Consider the following 13,586-nt stretch of genomic DNA (forward strand, 5'->3'; position numbering starts at 1 on the left):
AGCCTGTAAAACTCATATTTTGACTGTGAAGACAAGATCGATCAACTTGACCAATGCAAATGTATGTATTTCCCAATAAAAAATGAATGATTTTGAAAAGATAAACTATTGCGTGCTTGCGTCAGTGTGTACATCTGGTGTGTTTGTGTGTCTGCACATGTCTCAGGGGTTGTAAGGGTGAAATTAGGTGAAAGGAGCTCCACCTTCACAGCAAACAAAGCCTCTCCTCCTTCCTGCTCTCTCTCTCTTACTCCCTTCCTTGCTAACTTTTCTTCCCTCCCTCCTTCCCTCGTCTCTTATCTGTCCTGCCCGGATGTGTATGTCTGAGTGCCTTATCCTGCAGTGCATCTGGCAGTAGCGACGGTTAGGGAAGTTAGTAACAACTACTACAGTAAAGGAGTACAGAACATTAGTTGCTGTTGGAGAGACACCACACGGATCAAGCCTTATAGGCTGGGATGACCACGAACAGAGTAGGACTTCTGAGGATCTCCTTCCTTCCCATCTATAGTATCTGGACTGAGGAGGGACTCCACCTGTAACGTTGTGATTGGGATTAAGTGAAGGCTCTAACCTGGGTGTGCGCCATAACGGTGAAACTGGATGAACACAGGTGAGCTCAAAAAAGAGAGAAATAAGAGAAGGGAAGTGTAAATGAATGATAGTTGATGTTGAGAGCATATCCTGGAAAGAGCGAGAAAGTATTTAGTCAGGTTCATAATGAGATGATGAGGGTGATACATGCTTAAGACAGGTCTTACAATGTATTATAATTGCATCATATTCCCTCTACAGCTAGTTAACTGTTTTTTGTTAATTTTAGGTGTAGATCAGCTTTAATATTGCAGATTGTAGCTTCCATTATAATTTCCAATCTCCCATATATTCTTTTGTAAATATACACTACCAGTCAGTTTGGACACATCTACTAATTCAAGCGTTTTTCTTTCTTTATACTATTTTCTACATTGTAGAATATTAGTGAAGACATCAAAACTATGAAATAACACATATGGAAGCATGTAGTAACCAAAAAAGTGTTGGTGAAGTACTGTATATACATTTTTACAAATATATTTTTCTTTATTATGTTACCATAACCCTACCACCCCTCCCCTAATTGGAGTAAAATGATGGACAACAACACTTCGACTTCTACTTCCAGCTTATACATACTAAATACATTTTACGGACACAACTATTGTAAAATACATCATATATTTCTTTGTTTTTAATCCCATCCTTCAGCTACCCTCAACCTATCCAATCTATCTCTGAAGACCATTCAGTTTTGTTTTTGCCATGTATTTTTAACTGTGCTGTTTTCACAAAAGTTCTGAACCTATATACATTTTACGAACCCAGTATATTTTTCATTAATTATATTGTTGTTTTTAGTCCCACCCTTCAGCTAGACTCAACCCCTCCCATCTAAACTCAGCAAAAAAACTCACTGTCAACTGCGTTTATTTTCAGCAAACTTAACATGTGTAAATATTTGTATGAACATAACAAGATTCAACAACTGAGACATAAACTGAACAAGTTCCACAGACATGTGACTAACAGAAATTGAATAATGTGTCCCTGAACAAAAGGGGGACAAAGGCGGGACTGAGACGGGTAGGGGCGGGACTGAGACAGGTAGGGGCGGGACTGAGACAGGTAATGGCGGACTGAAAGTAGTTATGTAGATCACCTCAAGATGAAAACGTAATAGTCAATATCGGCAAGTTAGACTAAATATTAGCACTACACAATCTGGTGGGTGATAACCTTCAATCTGGATAATAACACAAAACTAATCTTAAGACTAGACAAATTTATCCACAAATATTACGAAAACAAGCAACACCCAAACATGACAGAGAGTAAGACAGGGGAACCGATTTCAAAACGAAAACGTGACTCTTCTACAGACACAGACAATTTAATATTTTCACCACCGGGAATGGTAAAGGTCGAAACCGATCTGTTAAAATCAATAAATGACAAACTGGGTATACTTGAATTAGTCAGTAAGGATATAAAAGAGTTGAAGGCAAGCCTCGAGATGAGTGATGAAAAAGCTGCGACATTGGAGAAGGAAACACAAGCTAAAAAGGACAGTCAATAAGATTGAAATCGAGAAAAAAAAGGAGAACACCGTTCTGAGAGAAGCCTTACTTGACATACAGACTAGATCCATGAGAGAGAATCTGGTACTTACAGGTATCCAAGAGAAAGAAGGAGAAGTTCCTGAATCTGTAGTTAGAGAGTTCCTCCTTACAGCGCTTCAGAGTACACGCGAAGCTATCGTCAAAATCCAATTCGAACGTGTACACCGCTTCGGACCGAGAGGGCAGAGGTATGAACGCCCAATCATTGCCAAATTTGCTTAATTTAAAGATAAAATAATTGTTAAAAGCCTGGGTAAAAGACTTGCTGGGACCAAAATTGGCATGAATGACCAGCTCTTCGCTGGCCATGGCAGAACACTGACATTCCTGTCTTGCAGGAAATCACGCACAGAAAAAGCAGTATGGCTGGTGGCATTGTCATGACAGGAGGGTCATGTCAGGATGAGCCTGCAGGAAGTGTACCACATGAGGGAGGAGGATGTCTTCCCTGTAATGCACAGCGTTGAGATTGCCTACAATGACAAAAAGCTCTGTCCGATGATGCTGTGACACACCGCCCCAGACCATGATGGACCCTGCACCTCCAAATCGATCCCGCTCCAGAGCACAGGCCTCGGTGTAACACTCATTCCTTTGATGATAAACGCGAATCCGACCATCACCCCTTGTGAGACAAAACCACGACTCGTCAGTGAAGAGCACTTTTTGCCAGTCCTGTCTGGTCCAGCGACAGTGGGTTTGTGCCCATAGGCGACGTTGTTGCCGGTGATGTCTGGTGAGGACCTGCCTTACAACAGGCCTGCAAGCCCTCAGTCCAGCCTCAGCCTATTGCGGACAGTCTGATCACTGATGGAGGGATTGTGCGTTCCTGGTGTAACTCGGGCAGTTGTTGTTGCCATCCTGTACCTGTCCCTCAGGTGTGATGTTCGGATGTACCGATCCTGTGCCGGTGTTACACGTGGTCTGCCACTACGAGGACGATCAGCTGTCCATCCTGGCTCCTTGTATCGCTGTCTTAGGGGTCTCACAGTACGGACATTGCAATTTATTGCCCTGGCCACATCTGCAGTCCTCATGTTTCCTTGCAGCATGCCTATGGCACGTTCACGCAGATGGGCAGGGACCCCGGGCATCTTTTTTTTGGTGTTTTTCAGAGTCAGTACAAAGGCCTCTTTAGTGTCCTAAGTTTTCATAACTGTGACCTTAATTGCCTACCGTCTGTAGCCTGTTAGTGTCTTAATGACCGTTCCACAGGTGCATGTTCAGTAAATGTTTATGGTTCATTGAACAAGCATGGGGAAACAATGTTTAAACCCTTTAAAATGAAGATCTGTGAAGTTATTTGGATTTCTACGAATTATCTTTGGAAGAGAGGGTCATGAAAAATGGAAGTTTCTTTTATTGCTGAGTTTTCTCTTAAACCCATCCAGGTTTTTCTATTTGCCATATGTTTTTCAATTGTGCTGTGACATTTCACAAAAATTCTGAACCTATCTAATCTCATAATTTCTACAGATTGTAAATTATTATTATTAAGTATTATTATATTATTGATCAATTGACTATATTATTGATGATTGACTACTTTCAATTGACTATATTATTGATCGATTGACTACTTTCAAATCACCCAGCAGTGCTATTTGTAGAGTTAGCTCCAGGTAATGTGTTCTCTGGACTCCAACTTAATTTGCTACTCTTAATGGCCTCAATTGAGTTAATATGAAAACATCACTTTGTATCAAATAGCACCCTGGTCCATGTATAGTGCACAGTAATGCACTATATAGGGGATAGTGTGTCATTAGGGACACAGCCCCATGACTGAGATGTTTGAGCTGTATACCTTCAAAAGGTCACTGTCTAGCTACTGAGGCGATTTCCTCTGCGACTGTACACTTATGCAGCTAATGGTGGCATAATCAGGCATAACCATGTTACTTGCAGACATGCAATAACTTGGGATGTAAAGTCATTTAAATTGGACATGCAGTGATGGGTACAATTAGGACGTGGCTGTTTTGCTGTATGAGTTTCATGTTGTGTGTTTTGATGAGGGCATACTGTGCTGAATCCCCTGGTATCTTGCTTGCTCTGGGAGCTTGTTCACACCAATGGAACATGAGGGACTTTATGTGCTCCAGGCAGCCTACTGAGAGACCATGATGAGGAGGGGAGAGGAGCGAGAGGACATCACCACTCTCATCGCCATGACTAACACTGCAGACCACAACTACGGGAGCATGGATACTGGGGTAATCATGAAAAAATATTGTTTGATCATATTTAAACACTCATAGTTATGGACTCTGTGTGTGTGTGTGTGTGTGTGTGTGTGTGTGCACGTAGAAAACATTATGTCATGTCAACACCCACCCAGGCTAGTCTCCTGTTATGATGTTGGGACGTTAATCAGTGACTCTGATTGCAAAGACAGGAAGTCAGAGAGCATTAGTCCAACCGCAACAACACTATAACTAAGGGGAGAGTGGATGTTGGTTAGGAACAATCTTAAGTGGGTACATTGATAATAGATCAACTATTCATGTTCACAGATGTCTCAGGTCAGCTCTGGGGACAAAAATGTGTTCAGCGACGGCATCACTCGCATTGGTGAGTATACTGATGGAATGGAATGACGTAAGGATGGCTAAAAAAAAACTATTGGGACAAACTGGTTGCAATGGTCAGGTTGTGCACAGCTTGTGTAAGGACGTTTTCTTAACATCTTTATCTGGTTGTAATCTTTAATCTGACCTGATAATAACGTATAGTCCTTGTCATGAACAATATGTGTTTGTCTTTACAGAGACCAGTTGATTGTAATCTGGTGACATCTTCTTAACCAGTTTTAACTTATAAAAGCAATCAATTACATTATGTGCGAACGTTTGCCTGCAAGGTACATTTCTTCCATTCCTGGTGTCCTTTCCTTTGTCCTCACTGGGTTTAGGGTGAAGTTGGCACTCTAGATGCTGATCTTAGGTCAGTTTTGCATTTCCCTACTAGTTAGTCCATGGGCCAGAGGGCCACATTTCACATATTTGTCCACTTTGGATTATATTTTGGTATGTTTGCAATATATTCGAAGTAGCTAAATGTGTCTCACTGCATGCATTATATGTTATGACCCCTATGCGGTTAGTACGGCGAACAGGATCAGGGTATTAAATGTGGTTTTATATTATCAGGGAACAATCTTCTCTAACTAAGGCAATTTGATATGTTATTAACTTCATAATACAACATTAAGGTATGAAACAATTGGAATGGGAAGGACCCGCATTGATTTTGCCTGGTCAAAACCAGATAAATAATTGGAGTAACGGCCAATAATGGCTTAACATGTGTGTTACAATGAGGACAACCCAAAATGATGGCCCAAGTATGTCATACACATACATATTTAGCTCAATATTACCAGAATTGTTACGGTTTTCTAGGTGTGAAGGAGAGTCGGACCAAACTGCAGCGTGTAGATTGCGATCCATGTTTAATGAACAACGTGAACACGAATTAACACAAAACGTAACAAAAACCGAAACAGCCTATACTTGTGTCTACTAACACAGCGACAGGAACAAAGACACTAAGGACAATCACCCACGACAAACTCAAAGAATATGGCTGCCTAAATATGGTTCCCAATCAGAGACAACGATAAACACCTGCCTCTGATTGAGAACCACTCCAGACAGCCATAGACCTTGCTAGATAACCCCACTAGCTACAATCCCAATACACACACACCAAAACCCCAAGACAAAACACACCACAATACAAAAACCCCATGCCACACCCTGGCCTGACCCAATACATGAAGAAAAACACAAAATACTTAGACCAGGGCGTGACAAGAATAGTGATAAAAATATGCCAAAAAGCTGCTTGAATTTCTGAGTTTTGTAGCCATTTCAAATATATTACATTAAAAACACGTAAAATGTTCTAAAAGTGTTCACTGATTTCTAATTATTCCAATGGAATGCAATATGATTCTGAAATATGTATTGGTTAGTGGCTGCTGAGGGTTGTCAAGAGCATCAGCGATGGTTCAATTGCTAAAAGGCTGGATTCTTTTCTAATCATCAATTGCATAATTTCTATAAAATGTGTCAACCAACCACTGAACTAATGGCTACAAAATAATAATTAGGTAACATATTTCAATAAATAACAAGGTTAGAGAGTAGAGTATAAGTTTAAATCATGATGTTCAGGGACAGAAGCAGTGGTGTAAAAAGTACTAAATTGTCATACTTGAGTAAAAGAAAAAGATACCATAATAGAAAATGACTCATGTAAAAGTTACCCAGCAAAATATTACTTGAGTAAAAGTTTAAAAAAATATCTGGTTTTGCATTTACTTAAATACAGGGGTGGAAAAAGTACTCAATTGTCATACTTGAGTAAAAGTAAATTCTGTACATCAAATGCCCATATATTAAGCAAACCAGACAGCACATGTTAAAAACAAATAATTTACAAATGCAGTATTTGCGTTTAGTGAGTCCACCATATCAGAAGAAGTAAGAATTACAACTTGTTATATTGATAGGTGTGTGAATGGAACCATTTTTCTGTACTGCATTCTAAATCTAAAGAGTAGGTGTCAGGGGAAATGTATGGGAGTAAAAAGTACATATTTTCTTTAGGAGTGAAGTGGAGTAAAAGTAAATATTGTCGAAAATATCAATAATAAAGTACAGATACACCCAAAAACTACTTAAGTAGTACTTTAAATGATTTTTTATTAAGTACTTTACACCATTGGACAGAAGAGATTAATCACCCATGTTCCTTTTTTAGAGATCCTTGTGTTTACTTAAATCGTTGTTGACTTGCTGTGACAACTCAACAAATGACAGAGCACATATTTGCACTATACTATCACATTTCAGCTAAGACCCAGATGCAGACAGTGTCGAAGTAACAAAAGTTTATTACTAGTACAGGGGACGGCAGAGGTCCCTAATCCAGATAGGGGGCAAATGTGCAAAGAGCATAATGGCCACATTTACTGTTTGTTGCAACACTTTTGTGGCAAAACTATCAACAGAGTTAAATATGGGATGGAAACACATAGATCTTCTGTTTTTCATTCGGTAAATGAAAATTCATACAACAAAATGCTTTTCATGTGCACTACATCATTATGAACAGCTTTGCATTCGCAACAAGCCAGCTTGATATAAACACACCACTGTGTAGAATGTGCATATTTTTGTGTGAAAATATTAATATACTTGCTTGAAATCTTTCAACAAACGGATTGAATGTTTGCTGAGCTGAGCCTAAGCCCTATTGGTAATTACAATGCTAACTGTACACTGCATGAAGGGGTATATGTACAGTATGCACATGTTTATATGAAGTATATACCTGGGTCCCACAGAATTTGTGTTTAATTTAGAAGGAGAATTTGGCTGTGTTGAAGGATGGTGCTTCAGAGAAAGATGCTGAGCAGAGCCCATGGAGAATATAAGTTTGCTGAGCAGAGCCTAAGCCTTATTGGTAATTACAAAAACATTTTATATATCTGCACATGTTAATACCACACCTGGGTCCCACAGACTTTGTGTTAGTTTGGGAGGAGAGTTTAGCTGTGTTGAAGGATGGCACATTAGAGAAAGACAAGTCAAGTCACGCCATCCAAGACTCACACAGGAAGTGGAGGGAAGACTTCCTGTCCAGACTTCAAGCAGCCGGCATCGACCAGGAGATGGTGAGTGAGGGCTAAGGGACAGGGTCGTTTACATTTACTAGAGCCCTGAGTTTTGTGCCCAGACTAGGAAAAACTCTGAGCCCTAGTTATAGCCTATAACCAGGGCCCAGAGTTATTCCTGATCAGGTCATGTAGTCTGGAAAAACTCCTGCCTCAATAAATGACACATCACCCATGATAAACAACTGCTCCCATACCAGTCATGGTTCCTATGTGAGCTGCACACTCACCTGGAAAGAGAAAGACATTATCAATATTTACACAGTTCCATAGAGCTTGTCTTCCAAGTCATTTACTTAGCCCTTTCTACTGGGTGCTTGAATCAACAAGCTACCACATATAATATTGGTGCATAATACCATATCATTGTATTATGCCAACAATGTAAAAAATGTGATTTTTAAATTATTTTTATCACATTATAATAGTTTTATTGTCCAGCATCAGTGGAAATAAATCATTGCTGTATCCAATTTATAAACATGCATAGTCAGTGATTTCTGTTTTCCTGTTTGCCTCTCCGCTAGCGGGAAGTTCTTCAAGCTAAGAAGAAAATCTCCTATGTGCTCCTGAGCGCCCCCTGGAGTGTCCTTTGCTACTACGCTGAGGAGATCAGTCTCCGGGTCCCTCTGCAGGTCAGTTAGTCAGTTGACTCAGTTCTTATGTTTCTACTCTCCTGTCACATGTCAAGAGATGTAGACCTTTGGTATTAGGGTCAATTCTGCTTTCAATTCAGTCAATTCACAAAGTGAATTGAAATTAAATGAATCAATTGAAAAAATGCACATAGAAATGTTGAGTTCATTAACTGAATTTCAATTCACTAGTCAACCCTTATTCTGGAGAACTACGGATATCCTTTATACCCAGTAGCTCTCCAGGAGGAAGGTTGGTCACTCCTGCTTTCGGGTGCTTAATCTCACATGTTCACAAAATTAATCAAATGAGACACAAGTAGATCATGGTGCTGCATATTCCTCAGATGGTAACCACACCAAACTTCAACTGGTCAGAGAGGATGCTAGAGAAAATAAAAATCCCAAACCTCATGAGCCAAGACGTGCCCAGCATGCCTCCGGACTATTACACCTGCCAGTTTCGCACCAACAAACTGGAAAGGTATGTTAAAATCCTAAATCCTAAAATCCTAAATGATTTGCTTAGCAGCTGCTGCAAATACATGGTAAATAAAAACACAGTGTTGTGTTTGAGTGTCAGGTGTTGCTATAGAGAGGTGGAATCTAGGCAAGAGACAAGTATATTCAATCTTTAACTTCAAACTATGCCATATACTGTACATACTATGTATGACCACCTGGCTGTGTCTACAGGTTTCTGGGCAGTGAGAATAAGGAGACGTTCTTCAAGACTACCCAAAGACACCAAGTAGTGAGTTTGCCATTTCAACTCGATTCTTCAAATTGGATCAGTATCTTGCAGTAAGAGCGTCACCAATACGGTATTTCAAGGAAACACAGCGGTGCAGATTCTGTCACACAAATGTAGATCTATCTACTCTTCAGGTAACTCTCTATCTGAGCTCAGGGTTGAGTTCATTAAGGCAGGCAACAGAAACCGTCTCAAAGCATTTTGGAATTGAAAACTAAATTTGACAATTATTGTTAGTCCCTCCCTGTTTCCGTCCGTTTTCTTCCATTTGGTGCCCACTGAACACTACCCTGATTTACTAGTCAGATCCTTTTAGGTTTAAACAGTCCCTATTTAAGGTCATTATTCCTATTTAAAAAATACATTTGGGGGTGTTTTTTACACGTTATTGAGACATAATGCATATCAGATGTGGATAATGGCAGGTGTAAGAAACAGTAGGAAGGATGGACTCAGAGATAGAACACCGGTCTCCGGTGCGTTACCACTCAACCATGGCTCCATTTGGATGACTGTCTGGTAGATTAATGCAGGGAAATGTGATTGCAAAACCACCATACGAAGAGGTCATAATGAACATGTGATAAACACATCTGATATTTTTGACACTACAGTCGTAGAATAATAGACTTCCTCACTTTGACAGTACAACACATTCCTTTGTCTGACCTAGCTGTATGAGATTTTAGCACGGACGCCTTATGGGGCATTAAAAAGAGGAGAGGTGGGAATCGAAAGGCTGCTCAGCGAGAATGCCTTCTCTGCTGCATACCCCCTGCATGAGGTTAGTGTCCTCCATAGACATACTATATGTTATGTATTTATAATGTATGTTATGTATGTATGTATGTATGTATGTATGTATGTATGTATGTATGTATGTATGTATGTATGTATGTATGTATGTATGTATGTATGTATGTATGTATGTATGTATGTATGTATGTATGTATGTGTGTGTGTGTGTGTGTGTGTGTGTGTGTATGTGTGTGTACGTGTGTGCGTGTGCGTATGTGTATGTATGTATGTATGTATGTATGTATGTATGTATGTATGTATGTATGTATGTATGTATGTATGTATGTATGTATGTATGTATGTATGTATGTATGTATGTATGTATGTATGTATGTATGTATGTATGTATGTATGCATGTATGTGTGTGTGTGTGTGTATGTATATGTGTGTGTATGTGTGTGTGTGTGAGTATGATTTCATTACTGTACGCCCATACCCAGGGATCTTCTGATAAACCTAACTCTAAATCTCGCTAATCTTATAAATCTTACCCTGTAATGTTAAATCAAACATTTATCTTGACTGTAACCAGAGGAGTCATGCCCCTAATGTTTTTGAGGGGGCTCTGATGACCAAAATCTGTCCTTTGATTATATCTGTATAAAATAAATTGTAACTTGTAATTGTATCCAATGAATATCCTTCGGTAACACTGTATTTGAAATTCATGTCATAATATTCTCATAAACCGGACATAAATGTTGTGATGTCACTGAATGTCAAGCCACAATGGGCATGGCACCTTTGACCATAAGCCCAAAACCTGAATAGTTATCCACCATCTGACTCTGTCCTACAATGTTCCTGCAGGGTCCATTTGAGATGCCCGGGGGGGAGGCGGTGGACTCTCAGTCCTTGAGCATGAGGCAGATCCTCCACCAGTATTGGGCTCGCTGGGCCAGCTGGAAGAATTACCAGCCTCTGGACCACATCCGAGAGTACTATGGAGAGAAGATAGCACTGTACTTTGCCTGGCTAGGTAAGCATTGGCACTGGCAGTGTTTTGTTGGCTTGAAGTGGAGAGTCTGTCTTTTGGAGGAGTACTCGTCTTAGAAGCAGGTTAGCATTTATTGGGATGACTCATGTACTGGAGGCAGCTCTGCAGAGTGGTCATTAGCAGGCACAGCCACAAAGTCATAAAATCACATTTGAATCCTAACTCTAAACCTAATTAAAATAATAATAATTTAAACATACATTTAAACAAACATAGAAACGTACTTGCAGTGAAGCCGCTCAACATTTACATTACATTCAGTAATCGAAGAGACTCCCATCCAGAGCAACCCACAGGAACAACCAGGGTCAAATGCCCTGCCCATGGGTATGTCGACAGATCTCCCATCAAGTCAAAATGGAGATCCGAACCAGCAACCTATCGGCCACCGGCCCAAGCTCCCAACCGCCAGGCCACCAACCATCCAAGATCTTCCCACAGTTCCCCGAGAGCTGACCCTCAACCATCTGAGACCTATCTCTGCTGGCCACCCACTTTGGATTTATACGCACCATATATATTTAAACTATGCTGTCATGTTTAGCATACAATTTGAATCGAACTAATTGAATAGAATCCACAGATTGCGAGTTGAAGATAAATACTTTTACAAAGAGTAGTAACATTTTAATATTTGACTGAACAGGTCTCTCCAGATCTCCCAACAATGCATAGGGTCAATTTTCATAGGGTCAATAGGGTCAATTTTAGATTCATAGGGTCAATTTTCATAGGGTCAATTTTAGATTCATGTTTTGCTTTTTCAGCCATTACTGAACCTGAGACCAGAAACAAGCTACATGAGGGCAATACCAGAACAAATAATATTGATTCTGAATCCTCACCACAGAATCGGCAGAGTTGCGATGATTGTATGTCCAAATATTCAACATGTTGCGTCGTTTTATATATAGCCAATTTTGACTTTGCATATCTAGGGGATTTCGCTCAGTTCTGCCACCAGGACAAGACGCATCCCAAAAAACATCAACCTGCTTCTTAGAATATAATAGCAAGCTTAAGTATCCCATAAAGAGAAATTTGCTTCACAACAATGAACAAGCTCCTTGGCAAGAATATCATCCCAAGACTTACATCACATCAAATAATATACATCACAAGACATAATGAAATGACTCTTCTTTTGCTTAATCTCTCTCTCTTACCTCCATGTAGGGTTCTACACAGGCTGGCTGCTCCCAGCAGCTGTGGTCGGAACACTGGTCTTTCTGTTTGGGATCTGGCTGATGGTCACTGATGCGCCAGCGTGAGTATGACAGAGGACGACTTCAACCAAGCATGTCACTCCTCTTCTTAAGCCTCGCCCACCATAATCCGTGTTGAGGGGTCCACCGGGGTTGTGAACATTCTGTGTTTGTTTCCACACCTAAACACGTGTAAGAACTAATAGTTGAACTCTGCTCAGGTGTGGATTCAAACAGGGTTTCACTGTAGCCAACCGTATCACCAAAGGTCATTCTCTGAATGTCTATCCTCTGTCCCATAGGCGGGAGATCTGTGAGAGCAAGGATGAGTTTGTCATGTGTCCTCTGTGCAAAATCTGCTCCTACTGGAACCTATCCAGCATCTGTACCACCTTCAAGGTGTGTGTGTGTGTGTGTTCACATGCATGTGTGATGGCATGATTAATTGTACTTACTGTATGTGTTCTAGTGTACAGTGTCCTCAGAAAATATTCACACCCCTTGAGTTTTTCTACATTTTGTTGTGTTACAGCCTGAATTTAAAATGGATTAAATTGAGATATTTTTGTCACTGGCTTACACACAATACCCCATAATGCCAAAGTGGAATTATGTTTTTAGAAATTAATAACAAATTAAAAGCTGAAATGTCTTGAATTTCCCCATGAGGCCAATGGTGACTTTAAAACAGTTACAGAGTTTAATGGCTGTGATAGGAGAAAACTGAGGATGGAACAACAACATTGCAGTAACTACACAATACTAACCTAAAATGACAGAGTGAAAAGAAGGAAGCCTGTACAAAATAAAAAATATTCCAAAACATGCATCCTGTTTGCAATAAGGCACTGAAGTAAAACTGGGACCTACAGGGGTGCAAAGCTCTTAGAGACTTACCCAGAAAGACTCACAGCTGTAATCCCTGCCAAAGGTGATTCTAACATGTATTGACTCAGGGGGTTCAATACTTATCGAATCAAGATATATTACTGTTTTATTTTTTATAAATGTTAGAATTGTTCTTCCACTTTATTTTGTGTAGATTGCTGACAAAAGTCAGAATTAAGTGGGCCTCCTGGGTGGCGCAGTGGTCTAAGGCACTGCAGTGCTAGCTGTGCCACCAGAGACTCTGGGCTCGAGCTCAGGCTCTGTCGCAGCCGGCCGTGACCGGGAGGCACATGGGGCAATGCACAATTGGCCTAGTGTCATCCGGGTTAGGGAGGGCTTGGCCGGTAGGGATATCCTTGTCTTATCGCGCACTAGCGACTCCTGTGGCGGGCCGGGCGCAGCGCGCACTGACCAGGTCGCAAGGTGCACAGTGTTTCCTCCGACACATTGGCGCAGCTGGCTT

At 40.5% G+C, this 13,586-nt stretch overlaps 1 protein-coding gene across 5 annotated transcripts in view; it reads left to right on the forward strand.

Moving 5' to 3' along the window:
- Positions 1-297: 297 nt before the first annotated feature.
- ano7 (anoctamin 7) overlaps positions 298-13,586 on the forward strand; it is a 44,385-nt gene continuing 31,096 nt past the window's right edge. Inside the window, exons 1-11 of one of the 5 annotated variants that reach the window (XR_006078635.1) lie at positions 298-613; positions 4,265-4,375; positions 4,676-4,733; positions 7,694-7,845; positions 8,373-8,480; positions 8,828-8,964; positions 9,177-9,234; positions 9,908-10,018; positions 10,844-11,012; positions 12,207-12,297; positions 12,538-12,634. Coding sequence is in view for 4 of the 5 variants with exons in the window: in XM_024442013.2 (XP_024297781.1) it covers positions 4,283-4,375; positions 4,676-4,733; positions 7,694-7,845; positions 8,373-8,480; positions 8,828-8,964; positions 9,177-9,234; positions 9,908-10,018; positions 10,844-11,012; positions 12,207-12,297; positions 12,538-12,634 (1,074 nt within the window). In the remaining variant the exon portion in view is untranslated. Of the gene's footprint in view, positions 614-4,177; positions 4,376-4,675; positions 4,734-5,073; positions 5,106-7,693; positions 7,846-8,372; positions 8,481-8,827; positions 8,965-9,176; positions 9,235-9,907; positions 10,019-10,843; positions 11,013-12,206; positions 12,298-12,537; positions 12,635-13,586 lie in introns of those variants that run through there. The other 4 variants (XM_024442013.2, XM_042295796.1, XM_024442012.2 and 1 more) reach the window with 4 other exon arrangements.

Source organism: Oncorhynchus tshawytscha, linkage group LG13, assembly GCF_018296145.1.
Source record: "Oncorhynchus tshawytscha isolate Ot180627B linkage group LG13, Otsh_v2.0, whole genome shotgun sequence".
Taxonomy (NCBI): domain Eukaryota; kingdom Metazoa; phylum Chordata; class Actinopteri; order Salmoniformes; family Salmonidae; genus Oncorhynchus; species Oncorhynchus tshawytscha.